Raw genomic sequence first — 16,300 nt, 5'->3', positions numbered from 1 at the left:
TATAAAATCAAAGTTCACATAGGCTATTGTCTCTCTCCCTGCGCATATTTGGTAGCCAAATGTATGTCTTTATGGTTGAATAAGAATCACCGTTATAATCATTGGCCAGTACAGAGAATTAAGTAAAACCACAAGTACAAATCCCTACCTCCATCCATGGCTAATTTAGGAAAGGGACCATTTTAGCTAGCTAGCCACCAAGGACAACAACAAAACGAGATGCAACAATTCAAGTTTATTCTGTCAATGACGTTTTGCTTTTGATGTGATTGGTGTGAAGACAAATCCAAACTGGCTTCCCTTGACACTTTTTTTGTTGTCCACCAGGACCATTCACAGTTGAGCTCACTCAGATTAGTTTAACACTGATTGGCTATTATTATTATTTATTTATTTTTACCAAGGGAGTCCAAATGCTCGCTGGCTTCCGTTGCATTCAATGCTACGGGCGGCAACAATGTAATACTCTTTTTGACCAGACAGCATCAGATAGATGGGCTACACATACGCTCGGATGCTTTCTCCGGTAAGATACATTCAGCCTCTTGTAAATTTGGTACGTTTTGGGGGAAACCTGGCTTCCCTTGGCATCCATAAATACACACCACTGGTTATGAATTGCAATTCATACAATGTTACAAATTTGCAATATGTGTTATATGTAAAAATTCAAATTTGTTGTGGCTAATGTTAGCTAGGTGGTTAACACTAACGTTATCTTGGTGGCTAACATTAGCTAGGGGTTCAGGGTTAAGGTTAGGAGTTAGGTTAAAGGGTTAAGGTTAGGGTTAGGGGAAAGGTTAGGTAACATGTTAAGTAGTTGCAAAAAAGTCCCTAAAAAGTAGTAAGTAGTTGCAAAGTTGCTATTTAGGTAAAATCCTAAAGTTGTCCGTGGTGAGATTCAAACACACACTCTTTGGGTTGCTAAGATGTTTGTGTTATATGCCCACCCATTCACCTCGACCAACCACCCTCCTTCCGTTTTTGCCTTAAGTAACCTGTTTTATGTAACATTACCAAACATAACACAGCATATTAATTTGAGAGTCCCGGATTTTCGTTTACTATGTTACTTCTAGTCTATGAGAACAGGCTGTTCATGTAGACTAGTGTCTACAAATGAATGTGATATTTGAGACTCTCTCACACATTTGTGTTCAGTTTGTGTGTGATATGGCTGTAGGAGGGATGTTTATTTCAACATTATAAAGATGCACGTGTATTAACAATGACAACACTGTCATGTTGATCTGAGTCTTGCTGTTGGAAAACCACATTAGCGCCAGACTTTCGGGTGTCGCAGATGCACCTCCCCTGACTTCACTCCTCGACTTTCGACTGCAGTCGGTTACTTCAGCCTTACCACTCAAACGAGCCCACTATCAATTGAGTATACTGACGCGACAAGTAGGCCTTTCAAACGGCTCAGTCGGAAGATATTGGACTACTTTAGGAGAAAAACAATTAGCGGGGACTTGTCTTCAAAGAAAAGCCCTCAAAATGAACAATATTGCAGTGGAGGGGGATGACCACAGTTTGGAAGTGTCCTCAAAGGGTAAAATCACTGTTAATAATGTTGAAGACAAGTCGAGGGAGGGGGTCTTGCCGAGTGGCCTCAGAAAACCCCGCAGTTACAGGCCAAAATCTAAAGATCATAAAAGGCTTAACCCTCACAAATTAGTTTTGCAATATATTGTGCCATGTATGAATTCATATGGTCTGTGCATTGTGGACAATTTTCTCGGAAACAAAATTGGAGAGCGCGTTCTACAAGAAGTCCGACACATTCACCAAGGTGGAAAGATGCAAGACGGGGAACTTGCAGGTGGAAACTTTGGCAAAAATAACTCCATTCGAGGTGATAAAATTGCGTGGGTGGAAGGGACTGAAACAGGTTGTGAAAACCTTGGCTTTCTATTGACAAGGATGGATAAACTCATCACCTATGCCGACGGTAAACTGGGAAGCTACAAAATTAAAGGGAGGCATAAGGTTAGTAGTATTTTACTCAATCAGGACTGACTGGTATTAATGCACAATCACTAATGCACAATCTGCATGTGTTAGTTTATGATGTTTAGCCTATTCCTTAGGGCAACATGTGGAAAAAACTGTCTATTCATATTTGATTCAATTGACCTGTTCTGTCTTTGTGCTCATATTGATAGTTCTTAGCCTAGACATTGACACCATTCTATAATTATACACAATTACTGAGTAATAGTAAATACTTCAATAAATTATTTATATTTTGTATTTATTATTGTTATTATTATTATACCCAGACACTTTTCATGGGGATGCAAAAGTCGGGGTTTGTGGCACTTTGCCATTGTCATGTTTACCTTAGTGGAGAGGACGTGCAGCGAGCGGCTTCAAGAGGGCTACATGCGCCTGGTGGAATCCTCAATGGCGGGGGACACTCCTAACGCACGCGCACAGAAATAAACACACACATATATATATAATATATATATATATATATATATATATATATATTATTTTTTTATATATAAATTGCATTGGAGATGTTTGTGCAAAGGTCAATTACACAAAGTTGTATCTACTTATAAACGTCTGTATTTTATCATTAGCCCAATGAAAAACGCAATTTTAAACGATCACTTTAATTTTACGCCCAAATTTAAAATTAGGGATATTCATCGTTTATCCGTACTTATTTGTAATTGTGCATTTAGAATAATATGCATTTATAAGCGTAAATGTAGTTCTAATTGTATGTGATCGTGCGTAGGCGTTCTGAGTCAGTTCAATAGAATGAATGAAGGTCCTTGCTTCCCTCCGCCCCTCTAGTGCTACAACACATCTTGCACGTTCTGTAGTTATATCCAGGTGCCTTATTCGCTGCTTGTTTATAGTTTGAAGTTTAGAGTTGCTGCAGAACATAACTCTTCTGTGACATTTCATTTCTTAAGAATTTAATCTAGTCGTTTCTGAGAGCATTGTTGATAAATATTTATCAGTGAACCATACCCTGATGCACTGACATTACCATGCAGTTGCAGTAACAACTTTAGGAGCTGATTTAAGCTGCATTAAATTCCTCATAAATCGTCAAAATGCCTCTTCTGCAACATGTAATGGACACAGAGTTGGAGCGGTTAGCCATGGACCATATTGTCCCATCTCTACTGGACCAAGGATTCTTTTACGTAGACAACTTTCTAGGAGAATTGGTTGGGCACTTTGTTTTGAACCAAGTGAAAGAGATGCACTACTCTGGAGTTCTGCAGGATGGACAGCTGGCTGGTCCTGGCCCTTTTGGGGTCTCCAAAAGGAACATTAGAGGAGATAAGATAGCCTGGGTCAATGGAGGTGAAAAGAGGTGCGAGGCTATTCACCTCCTTCTGACATTAATCGATAAGTTGGTTTCTCTTTGCATCGGTCGACTTGGGAAAAGTATAATTCGAGAAAGATCGAAGGTAAGTTGTGCGACAGTTTTGAGCGTGTCGATGGTGTTTGAAGGGGGTCACTGTTTTGACGACAGAGCTAATTTAGTAGGCCTGTACAGTACTACATTACTATAAACGCTACAGTTGTGGACACACCTCTAAACGTATTATTGATGGAAGAAATATGTATATTGTTATTATATGACCTAAACTTTATATAACATGTTATAGTCTGGCCTATGTCTATATGATGTTCTTACAAATGCACTGTTTATATATAAGGGGTTAAAACAAGTAAAATGTAAACTTTTAATGTCATGTGCACAAATACAGTGAAATGCCTTTCTTGCAAGCACTAAACCCAACAATAATCAGTAATCATTATCAATGTAGTAGTAAAAATAACATAAGGTAGAACAAAAACACACAATAAATAAAAATAAGAAGAACATGAGAAGTAAGTAAGCTATACTGTATACAGGGTCAGTTCCAATACTATATTCACAATGTGCAGGGATACTGGAGTGAAAGAGGTACAAACACTACATGTCCAAAAGTATGTGGACACCTGCTCGTTAAACATCTCATTCCAAAATCATGGGCATTAATATGGAGTTGGTCCACCGTTTGCTGCTATAACAGCCTCCACTCTTCTGGGAAGGCTTTCCACTAGATGTTGGAACATTGCTGTGGGGACTTATTTCCGTTCAGCCAGAAGAGCATTAGTGAAGTCGAGTACTGATGTTGGGCTATTAGGCCTGGCTCACAGTCGGCGTTCCAATTCATCCTAGAGGTGTTCGATGGGGTTGAGATCAGGGCTCTGTGCATGCCAGTCAAGTTATTCCACACCGATCATGACAAACCATTTCTGGATTGACCTCATTTGTGCACGCACGGGGGCATTGTCATGCTGAAACAGGAAAGGGCCTTCCCCAAACTATTGCCACAAAGTTGGAAGCACAGAATAATCTAGAATGTCATTGTATGCTGTAGCGTTAAGATTTTCCTTCACTGGAACTAAGTGGCCTAGCCCGAACCATGAAAAACAGCCCAGACATTATTCCTCCTCCACCAAACTTTACAGTTGGCACTATGCATTGGGGCTGGTAGCATCTCTTCTGGCATCTGCCAAACCCAGATTTGTCTGTCGTACTGCCAGATAGTGAAGCGTGATTCATCACTCCAGAGAACGTGTTTCCACTGCTCCAGAGTCCAATGGCGACGAGCTTTACACCACTCCAGCCGACACTTGGCTAGGGTGGCTGGAGTCTTCAACGATTTTTGGGCCTTCCTTTCAACCCGCCTGATATAGAGGTCCTGGATGGCAGGGAGCTCGGCCCCGGTGATGTCCTGGGATGTCTTCAGCCTGTCAAGATGCTCTCAATGGTACAGCTGTATAACTTTTTGAGGATTTGATGTCCCACGAGGTCTCCATGACAGTGTGCGTGTGTGGACCATTTTAAGTCCTTGGTGATTTGGACACCGAGGAACCTCTCGACCCGCTCCACTGCACCCCTGTCAATGTAAAACACAACTATTGGGCTATATGGATTTTTATGTCCTAATATTTGATTCTATTCTATTCATTTAAGGGTTAGCCTATGCATTCTGAATTATATACTTTTTTAATGCATATCAGTCAACTTTTTAAAATGTTGTTAGTGAACTTTGGATTGCCACCATTTTGTGTATTTAATACTCCCCTTTTTACCATCATATATTTGTAATAATTGTGAGCCTCAAAGTGTAGGCTTACAGTTGGACCAATTGCTTCCATACTGTAAACATACTTCATTAAATATTTTGCAGGGCTTTGTAAAGCATTGTTGCATAGAGCCATGGCAATCCCACAATCTATTCACAGTAACTTTGATCTTATATGCAGTCAACAGGGAATGCGAACACACGTATGTTGTGTTGATTGCAGTGGAAGTTATGGGTGGTACGTGACTCCTCACACTGCCTATAGCTGTTTGTACTCTCAGAAAATCAGAGTTTCAAGCAGGAAATAGCGTGTGAACATGATACTACATTGCAACACACCAGACTTGGCCATAGTGTCAGCCAGTACTGCACATCCCACCACCACCCACAGACCAACACCCTTCTCCCTTTCTCACATCACTGGACCCTGCTCCCAGCCTTATGTGGACAAACCATTTATCAGATGATAATGTGTCAAAAACAGCAGCAAATGATCATGTGTCATTTATTCATGTTAAAGAAGGATTTATAGACGGTTGAGTGCTGCAGTATCTTTGTCACTTGTTTATTTGATAACACTCATTTTAATTGATTTGACTGCTCTGTGGAGATGTTTTATTTGTTGACATTTGGAAGCAGTTTTGATCAAACATAACAAATGTCAGTGGATTCTAAAGACACAACTTTCCTCATAAGATATCATTACAAAGAAAAGGTGACAAACCTGAAACCATGTCAAAATAGTATTTTAGCTGGTTGACACCCAGCCTGTTCATTTGTCTGTTGTCTGGACTGATTGAGGAGTCATTGACTGTTGGAGGGGGAGAGAGAGAACAAGAGCGGGATATAGAGGGACATGGAGAGAGATAGGGAAAAGGAGAGAGGGAGGAAGAGGGAGAGAGATGGAAGAGCGGGAGAGAGGCCTGTAGACCTAGCTGTGCTATGTTGCGTCTGCTGGCTCATGCTGGACACGTAGCACTGTCATTAAACCTTCAACATCCTGGCAGCCTGCCAGCTCTGCTCTGTGTGGACTTCCCCCTCTTCCCACTCCTCCTTTCTCTTGCTTCATATGTTTTCGCTCTTCTTTGACAACACTGTGTGTACGTGCATACGTGCCCCCACTGTAGACAGTAAACACTGTGTGCGTCATAATACTCCTTTCCTCAGTATGTGCCGACAGGAAATATGCTGCGGTGCAAATAAACTAAAGGATCACTTTATCAGATAAGACCGTTGTGATGTTGCTCCAGAAGAGGTATTTTATTACAGCTTTATTATATGGGTGTGTGCATAATAGTAATCGTTCAACAATCAAAGGAGAGAGATTGTTGAAGGAATAGTCTAAAGGTTGCTGTGAAATTGTTAGGTTGCTGGCATGACACGATTCCAATGCTATTTTTATGGTCATTATATTATCCTTTTGTTTTCGTGTCTGGGGATATTCTTCTTTAAGGAACCTAATATGGACTCTTCCTGGAGAAACTGAAAATCGCAGGATAAGATGGTTTATTTCCAAAATGCTATATCCACCAATTTTTCACTTGTGTTTTTTCCATCAGAAATGAATGCTTATGGGTACCTTTATGTGTGTGTAAATATTACTGTTCTCAGATTTTTTATTCATAGATTTTTAGATGTGTATTAAAATGGGTTTTGTTGCAAAACGCTATATTGTATTTCCAATGTTTAGCTGGAATGGAATGTTCATATCCTGTATATCTACCATTTAAATTCAACCCATCATAAATATAGCCTCACGCTACAGTGTTTGATTAGAGCTAGGCTTTGTCCCAAATGTCACCATATATCAGGGCTCTCCAACCCTGTTCCTGGAGAGCTACCGTCCTGTAGGTTTTAACTCTAACCGTGTTCCTGGAGAGCTACCGTCCTATAGATTTGAACTCCAACCCTGTTCCTGGAGAGCTACCGTCCTGTAGGTTTTAACTCTAACCGTGTTCCTGGAGAGATACCGTCCTATAGATTTGAACTCTAACCCTGTTCCTGGAGAGCTACCGTCCTATAGGTTTTAACTCTAACCCTGTTCCTGGAGAGCTACCGTCCTGTAGGTTTTAACTCTAACCCTGTTCCTGGAGAGATACCGTCCTATAGGTTTTAACTCTAACCCTGTTCCTGTAGAGCTACCGTCCTATAGGTTTTAACTCTAACCCTGTTCCTGGAGAGCTACCGTCCTATAGGTTTTAACTCTAACCCTGTTCCTGTAGAGCTACCGTCCTATAGGTTTTAACTCTAACCCTGTTCCTGGAGAGATACCATCCCATAGGTTTTAACTCTAACCCTGTTCCTGGAGAGATACCGTCCTATAGGTTTTAACTCTAACCCTGTTCCTGGAGAGCTACCATCCTATAGGTTTTAACTCTAACCCTGTTCCTGGAGAGATACCGTCCTATAGGTTTTAACTCTAACCCTGTTCCTGGAGAGCTACCATCCTATAGGTTTTAACTCTAACCCTGTTCCTGTAGAGCTACCGTCCTGTAGGTTTTAACTCTAACCCTGTTCCTGGAGAGCTACCGTCTTATAGGTTTTAACTCTAACCCTGTTCCCGTAGAGCTACCGTCCTATAGGTTTTAACTCTAACCCTGTTCCTGTAGAGCTACCGTCCTATAGGTTTTAACTCTAACCCTGTTCCTGGAGAGCTACCGTCTTATAGGTTTTAACTCTAACCCTGTTCCCGTAGAGCTACCGTCCTATAGGTTTTAACTCTAACCCTGTTCCTGTAGAGCTACCGTCCTATAGGTTTTAACTCTAACCCTGTTCCTGGAGAGCTACCGTCCTGTAGGTTTTAACTCTAACCCTGTTCCTGGAGAGCTACACTCCTGTAGGTCTTAACTCTAACCCTGTTCCTGGAGAGCTACACTCCTGTAGGTTTTAGAGTTAAAAAGGTTAGAGTTAAAACCTACAGGAGTGCAGCCTAAACCCCCAAACAGCAAGCAATGTTTGCTTGAAACTGGAGCAACAGCATGGCCAGGTGGACTGGGGACAGCAAGGAGTCATAATGCCAGGTAGTCCTGAGGCATGGTCCTAGGGCTCAGGTCCTCCGAGAGTGAGAAAGAAAGAGAGAAAGAGAGAGTTAGAGAGAGCATACTTAAATTCACACAGGACACCGGATAAGACAGGATAAGTACTCCAGATATAACAAACTGACCCTAGCCCCCCCGATACATAAACTACTGCAGCATAAATACTGGAGGCTGAGACAGGAGGGGTCAGGAGACACTGTGGCCCCATCCGATGATACCCCCGGACAGGGCCAAACAGGAAGGATATAACCCCACCCACTTTGCCAAAGCACAGCCCCCACACCACTAGAGGGATATCTTCAACCACCAACTTACCATCCTGAGACAAGGCCGAGTATAGCCCACAAAGATCTCTGCCATGGCACAACCCAAGGGGTGGGCGCCAACCCAGACAGGAAGATCACAACAGTGACTCAACCCACTCAAGTGACGCACCCCTCCTAGGGACGGCATGAAAGAGCACCAGTAAGCCAGTGACTAAGCCCCTGTAATAGGGTTAGAAGCAGAGAATCACAGTGGAAAGAGGGGAACCGGCCAGGCAGAGACAGCAAGGGCGGTTCGTTGCTCCAGAGCCTTTCCGTTGACCTTCACACTCCTGGGCCAGACTAGACTTAATCATATGACCCACTGAAGAGAAGAGTCTTCAGTAAAGACTTAAAGGTTGAGACCGAGAGGGAGGTGTCGTGACTTTGTATTAGTTAATGTGACTACTGTTGCTCATCGAATGATTAAAGTTTCTAATTACGTGATTAACTGGATCAAGCAATTATTAACTCATTAACTTGAGAAAACTAGTTTTTATTTGGTTTCTATTTCCCAAATTAACTCAAAGAATATCAGAATATCGATTTTACAACAGTCGCTAATTTACCAGTTACCTCTACCATCTCGTTCTGAACGTCGTATAGTCCGTGAATCTGCACGGACCCGGGTCTCACCAATGAGTTCGTACCACACCAATGGCTGGCTCATATGTCCTCTGCTCTAGGAATTGCTTATGACCGAGTCAGGTCGCTCCTGAAAGCGATCGACAGAAATAACCCTAAATTGGGCCCAACTAGTATTATCTTCAGAATGCCTGCATCGGCTGGTACTTATGCCCTAGCTCGTAGCATTCAGTAGACCTCCCCTACACACTGGCTTTCGTCAGAAATACCACAGGGGTGGTTCCCTCCAGACCAGTATCTGGGTGCAATTGAACGTCACAAACACACACACACTTCTCTCCCACACTAGTCCTGCCTATAGCTATTAATGGTATATATGCATCTTGCTACAGATAAAGATAACTAAGGCCAGGGCGTGACAGTACCCCCCCTCAACGTGCGGACTCCCGGCCGCACACCTAAACCCATCGGGGAGGGTTTGGGTGGGCGTCTGTCCACGGTGGCGGCTCTGGCGCAGGACGTGGACCCCACTCCACCATGGTCTTAGTCTGCTTTTTTAGCGTCCTTTGAGTGGCGACCCTCGCCGCCGACCTTGGCCTAGTAACCGTAACAAAGGGCCCACCTGGACTAAGGGGTGCCTCATTACTGAGGAAGCTCAGGACCGAGGGGTAGCTCAGGACTAAGAGGTAGCTCAGGCAGGTTGACGGCTCTGGCAGATCCTGGCTGAATGGCGGCTCTGGCGGATCCTGGCTGACTGGCGGCTCTGGCGGGTCCTGGCAGACTGGCGGCTCTGGCGGGTCCTGGCAGACTGGCGGCTCTGGCGGATCCTGGCAGACTGCCGGCTCTGGCGGCTCCCTGCAGACTGGAGACTCTGGCGGCTCTGGACAGACGGGAGACTCTGGCGGCTCTGGACAGACGGGAGACTCTGGCGGCTCTGGACAGACGGGAGACTCTGGCGGCTCTGGACAGACGGGAGACTCTGGCGGCTCTGGACAGACGGGAGACTCTGGCGGCTCTGGACAGACGGGAGACTCTGGCGGCTCTGGACAGACGGGAGACTCTGGCGGCTCTGGACAGACGGGAGACTCTGGCGGCTCTGGACAGACGGGAGACTCTGGCGGCTCTGGACAGACGGGAGACTCTGGCGGCTCTGGACAGACGGGAGACTCTGGCGGCTCTGGACAGACGGGAGACTCTGGCGGCTCTGGACAGACGGGAGACTCTAGCAGCTCTGGACAGACGGGAGACTCTAGCAGCTCTGGACAGACGGGAGACTCTAGCAGCGCTGGACAGACAAGGCGCACTGTAGGCCTGGTGCGTGGTGCCGGCGTTGGTGTTACTGGGCCGAGGACACGCACCTCAGGGCGAGTGCGGGGAGGAGGAACAGGGAGTACTGGGCTCTGGACACACATAGGAAGCATGGTGCGGGAGGCTGCCACCGGAGGGCTGGTGCGTGTAGGTGGCACTGGACAGTGCAGGCGCACTGGAGCTCTTGAGCACCGAGCCTGCCCAACCTTACCTGACTCGATGCCCACTCTACCGCACCGAGCTATGCACCCGCACTGGAGACACCGTGCGCTCCACAGCATAACACGGTGCCTGCCCGGTCTCTCTAGCCCCCCGGTAAGCACAGGAAGTTGGCGCAGGTGTCCTACCTGGCTTCGCCATACTTCCTGTGTGCCCCCCCCCAAGAAATTTTAGGAGCTGACTCTCGGGCTTCCTACCACGCCGCCGTGCTCGTTTCTCCAACTCCATTCTCCTGTAACCTTCCTCGCACTGCTCCATCGAATCCCAGGCGGGCTCCGGCACTCTCCCTGGGTCGACCGCCCACCTGTCTATCTCTTCCCAAGTTGTATAGTCCAGATTCTGCTTCCATGTCCCGAAATCCTGACATCGCTGCCTCTCCTGCTCCTCGTAATGCCGCCTCTCTGCTTTCGCTGCCTCCAGCTCTGCTTTGGGGCGGCGATATTCCCCCGGCTCTGCCCAGGGTCCTTTTCCGTCCAACTCGTCCTCCCATGTCCATGAGTCTTGTGATGCTGGCTGCTTCTCCTGCTGCCGCTGCCTCTCCTGCTGTTGCTGCTGCTGCTTTTCACCACGCCGCTTGGTCCTGTTGTGGTGGGTGATTCTGTCATGGTTTTCTTCCTGGGAAGGAGAGGCGGACCAAAACGCAGCGTGGTTATAGTTCATGGTTCTTTATTAAGAAAACTCAAACATTAACAAACTACAAAACAATAAACGGAAAACCGAAACAGCCCTATCTGGTGCAGCAAACACAAAGACAGGAAACAATCACCCACAAAATACCCAAAGAATGTGGCTGCCTAAATATGGTTCCCAATCAGAGACAACAATAAACACCTGCCTCTGATTGAGAACCAATCTAGGCAACCATAGACTTACCTAGATACCTAAACTGAACACAACCCCATAAATCTACAAAAACCCCTAGACAAGACAGAACACATAAATCACCCATATCACACCCTGGCCTAACTAAAATAATAAAGAAAACAAAGATAACTAAGGCCAGGGAGTGACAGGCTAGCACTGGAGTAATATGATCAAATGCTTTGGTTCTAGTCAGGATTCTAGCAGCCGTATTTAGCACTAACTGAAGTTTATTTAGTGCTTTATCCGGGTAGCCGGAAAGTAGAGCATTGCAGTAGTCTAACCTAGAAGTAACAAAAGCATGGATACATTTTTCTGCATCATTTTTGGACAGAAAGTTTCTGATTTTTGCAATGTTATGTAGATGGAAAAAAGCTGTCTTTGAAACAGTCTTGATATGTTCGTCAAAAGAGAAATCAGGGTCCAGAGTAACGCCGAGGTCCTTCACAGTTTTATTTGAGACAGCTGTACAACCATTAAGATTAATTGTCAGATTCAACAGAAGATCTCAGAAGATCATGAAAATCAAGATCAAGAGAGCTTTTGCCATTCTGCTCCACAGGGGGTTTCTGTCCTCCCTGAGCTCGGCTTAGGACTCCTGCGTTACCGTTTGACAGGTGTACCGCCCTTCTACAAAGTATTGACTCAGGGGTGTTAATACTTATGTAAATGAGATATTTCTGTATTTATACATTTTACACACAATACATTTTCTCCAATTTCTAAAAACATTTTTCCACTTTGTCATTATTGGGTATTATGTGTAGATGGGTGAGAATTATTATTTTTTAATCCATTTTAAATTCAAGCTGTAACAAAACAAAAGATGGACTAATTCAAAGGCACTGTACATCTATTAAACAAATAAATCCTTGTCCGATTACGTTCCTTCGTGTCTACACCTACTAGCCTTAACTTGTGATCCATATCTGATGCCCAAATGAAATGTTACATGACAGAATGTCACTTGGCCTCTAGTAAACCCTCTATCTGACCCAATGTGCCCACCCCTGGTCGTAACCACACGCGTCTTCATCTGCATTGCTTTGAGGGCTTTTCTTGGCTTTCTTATCACAAGATAGATTACCACAGTTTGGTTAATTGTGCTTCCTTGGATGCTGACTGAATGCACGTAGGCCAGTTCTGCTGAAACCACAACGCTCCCTCCCCAAACAACGCTTACAGGAAATGTTCTGCAACCAAGATATTAACCCATAAATGTCTTCATGTTATGTTTTTTATCTCTGATTTGCAGAAACTATTTCTGTATTCTTAGAATATAGTCAAGGCATTTCCACAAATATTTTCTCACAAAAAAGGCTTCTGTAATGGTGTACACTACAGTTATCATGTTACATATGTCACATGATCAGCGATTATACAAATGATAATGTGTATCAGACTGAGAACTAATGTTTTGTGGTTTGTTTTGTCTGTTTCAGGCGATGGTGGCGTGTTATCCAGGGAAAGGGACAGGATATGTGAAACATGTGGACAATCCCAATGCTGACGGTCGCTGCATCACCTGTATCTACTACCTCAACAAAAACTGGAACCCCCAGGTGAGCTGCAGATTTATAACATATTTATGACATATTATTGCATATATTTAATTTCGGGAAAAAAGTAGATGATGCTTAACCAACGCGAGTAGAGGTGGAACCTAAAAATGTATAGAGATCATTGGACAGGAAAATGCGGATCACTGGCTCACCATAAAAAAACATATTTGTTTTATTTTGACAAGTTGAAAAAATGTATGTTTTGGCCTTCAATGGTCTTCTGCAGAAGGTATTTGAAGGCCGAAACGTCTAGCTTTTAAACTTGTCTCATAAAACTAAGCGTTTGCTGTCCAATTTTTTATTTAATTTCGTACATATTCTTATGACGTTTTATATGTTTTTTACTATGGGAGACACCCACAGTCCTTTCAGATTACAGTTTGGTTTTCAAGACAGTCACTGTACTGTCAGTTTAATTGTTCGGTTCCCTTTATAACATCAGGATTCTTGTCATATTTATGGTTTATATTTAGAGACAATGAAAATGTTAGATATTGCCGTCCACTGTTTGTTGGATAACCCCCTCCGATTTAGGATCTTTGTAAATTGCAGAGCAAGCCTCTTACGGCTCAACTTGCTATTCTGTAAAGCTGAAATGAACAATGTGTCTTTGTTATTTTGGCAGGAGCATGGAGGAATTCTTCGCATTTTTCCCGAAGGCAAATCCTACGTTGCAGATGTTGAGCCCCTGTTTGACAGACTGCTGTTCTTTTGGTCAGATAGAAGGAATCCACATGAGGTGCAGCCTTCATATGCAACAAGGTCTGTTTGATGCATCATACTGTTATTATTATACTGATAATTATTCATATGCAAAAATGTCTGAATCTGCGGTTGAATGTATCATACTGTGATTATTATACAGAAGACATTTCTCAGTTAATTTTCTTGACACTGTTAGATTTTCATAAAATGCTAAAGAAGATGTAATGTAATTATGTAATAATACTAATAATTCAGAATATTGCTTTGTTCCAGATATGCTATAACCGTGTGGTATTTCGATTCAGAAGAAAGGGCAGAGGCAAAGAGACGGTTTAGAGACTTAACAGGTACATTTCTCCATTGGATTATTTTACTTACTTCTATGTGTAAAGAAAAACATTTGTTAACACTTTACATGAAGTAGCTCTTATTCCTGCATAGTAACATTGTAGTTACTACAGTCAGGTTAACTGGCATCAGGTTACACCATGTATCCTAATGTAACCTAATCCTTTACTTAGTCGCTACATCCATTTTCAGATTTATAGATTAATCATATACACCCATTGATTCTTGAAAAGTTTAACATATAAATGCCTCATTAATTTAGTTCAACTGTCGTACCCCATCAGAACCCAAAATATAAGCTTGCTTCACTACAATGTTTGTAACCAATTTAAATGTAAACACACACTGTATAGCCTCAAAACATGTTTAAGGGCTCGAGGGCTCTGTTCAGTCTGGAAAGCTGAAGTGTTACAGATTCCACGATACAAATGTAAAGGTGATTTTTGATTGAGCCGACATATGCAGCATTTACCGTGAATGCAGTCTCAGCTACAACGGGAACATTGCCTTTAAATTTCAAACACGCTGTAAAGCTGAAATTCTGCAAGTCATATTGAATAGAGCCCTAAAACTATCATTTATACAGTAGTTTTAAGTCCTTGCATCCACAACTCTGTCTATGAATTTTAGAGTGGTTCCATTTCTCCAGGCCCATCTCCCAGCCTTTTACCAAAGCAAAGGGGGGCGACCACTTTGTTATTATTTAAATGAAGGATTCTAACTTTAATGGCATTAATCTATTTCAGCCTCCACCCAAGACCCGGACGGAAGCAGTACTCCCTGAACTTTGACCTCATAAGAGACTCCATCCTGTGTGACACAATACAACACTGGATCCCTAATCCTTTGTGCTGACAGAGTTGTCATGCTTTGGTCTAATCACTGTTTGGACTGTGCTGTGGTACCTCTTCTAAACGCTACAAAGATGTTGAAAGCTACAAAGATGTGTGGTTGTGGTAGATGATAAGAAGAGACGTTAATGGCTTTGTGCATATATTTAGAAATAAAATGATTTTCTGCTCCTTTCAATAACAGCGATTCTCGTCATTGTAGTTAAATGAATCAACCCAAATAATACTGTACTACTTCCTGAAATGTCTTTATATAATATAGTTAAAGAATGTATTTGGGTTAAAATAACTGAATTTTCTCCTTTAACTACTGCTGTTCTAAAATAATTGATTACCAGTTCATGCATGCCGGTTTGTATAGTTCTGTTTGAGAGAGAGAGAGCGAGAGAGAGAGAGAGAGCGAGAGAGAGAGAGAGAGAGAGAGAGAGAGAGAGAGGGTGGGGTGTGTGCATGCTCACGTGTGTATTATACAATTTGGCTCATCTATAATTAAAATGTTTGCATGTAAATCTTGAACAGTAAAGATGAATTGAGGTGACAATGTTATGATGAAAATCACTAAGGCCTAGATTCAATCAGATCAAGCGTTAACTGACGATAGCTGACACCTGCATAGCTGATGTTTTGGCGCTGTTGGAGGTGGAACAGCATTGGAGATGTCAAATCGCAGCTGCTCTTGATCATTGTCAGGAAGCCACAGCCGTCACACTTCCGTTAGAAGTTCAGAATGAGAAAGTATAGACTATATAGAAATAATGACGCTCAAGCTGAAAATCATTAAACAAACGGATGAGGATTTCTATCAGCCTACTCGAGGTGTAGATTACATCTTACATTCCAGTATTCCAACTTGTAAACAAGGCTGCATGGGATTTCTCTTAATGCGACTCCATGAGGCCGATGGCAATGTCCACTTTAGGTATGTGCCAGGTGCCGCTTGTTGATTTGACAGCGCTAACGCCGTTCCCCCTCCATCACCACCAAAACATCCAAAACAGGTGTGAGCTATCACCGGTTAACGCTTGTTCTGAATCGTCTGACTTGTTTTAAGTTGGTAATGCAATCTGGGGCACTCAAGGGCCAATCCAAAATGGCGCCCCTATTTTTCTATGTGGTGCACTACTTTACACCAGATCAGCTTCTGTATATACGCCTTGTGAGAAAAAAAATCAATTGTTGATGCAACATTCAACTGTTTACAGAGGTGGTGAATGAAAAACTGTTCATTGTGGATATACAGCACTCTATGTGTGGTTGTTATCTGTAATGGATTTTTGTGCTTAAAATCAGCTTGCATGCTGGTCAGCCAAGCTGGTGGATACAGTTTATAGTATAGTGAATCATGTGGTTTTGTTAATGTTTGTTACTTATATTCAAGACAAATACAATTATTTTCCACCTGAA

General features: G+C 43.1%; 1 protein-coding gene across 2 annotated transcripts; it reads left to right on the top strand.

The window, feature by feature from the left end:
• The first annotated feature begins 1,326 nt into the window (after window positions 1-1,326).
• LOC110505778 (prolyl hydroxylase EGLN3) lies at window positions 1,327-16,300 on the top strand. Of its 2 annotated transcripts, none has more exons than XM_021585210.2 (5): window positions 1,327-1,992; window positions 12,873-12,992; window positions 13,618-13,754; window positions 13,971-14,044; window positions 14,792-16,300. In XM_021585210.2, exons 1-5 carry the CDS (start codon window positions 1,501-1,503, stop codon window positions 14,827-14,829), a joined length of 861 nt encoding a protein of 286 aa, XP_021440885.2. In that variant the 5' UTR covers window positions 1,327-1,500; the 3' UTR covers window positions 14,830-16,300. The 2 variants fall into 2 exon arrangements, with proteins under 2 accessions (XP_021440885.2, XP_021440886.1); XM_021585211.2 differs by lacking the exon at window positions 1,327-1,992 and adding an exon at window positions 2,827-3,443.

This window comes from Oncorhynchus mykiss, chromosome 25 (genome assembly GCF_013265735.2).
Source record: "Oncorhynchus mykiss isolate Arlee chromosome 25, USDA_OmykA_1.1, whole genome shotgun sequence".
NCBI classification, from domain to species: domain Eukaryota; kingdom Metazoa; phylum Chordata; class Actinopteri; order Salmoniformes; family Salmonidae; genus Oncorhynchus; species Oncorhynchus mykiss.
This window is presented reverse-complemented; position numbering and strand designations above follow the sequence as displayed.

What these genes read in the sequence shown, in the direction of transcription:
- LOC110505778 (XM_021585210.2), top strand. Translation starts at nt 1,501, where the DNA reads ATGAACAATATTGCAGTGGAGGGGGATGACCACAGTTTGGAAGTGTCC. An exon ending in ACAAAAACTGGAACCCCCAG is followed by an intron (nt 12,993 to 13,617) that starts GTGAGCTGCAGA and finishes TTATTTTGGCAG; the next exon opens with GAGCATGGAGGAATTCTTCG. An exon ending in CAGCCTTCATATGCAACAAG is followed by an intron (nt 13,755 to 13,970) that starts GTCTGTTTGATG and finishes GCTTTGTTCCAG; the next exon opens with ATATGCTATAACCGTGTGGT.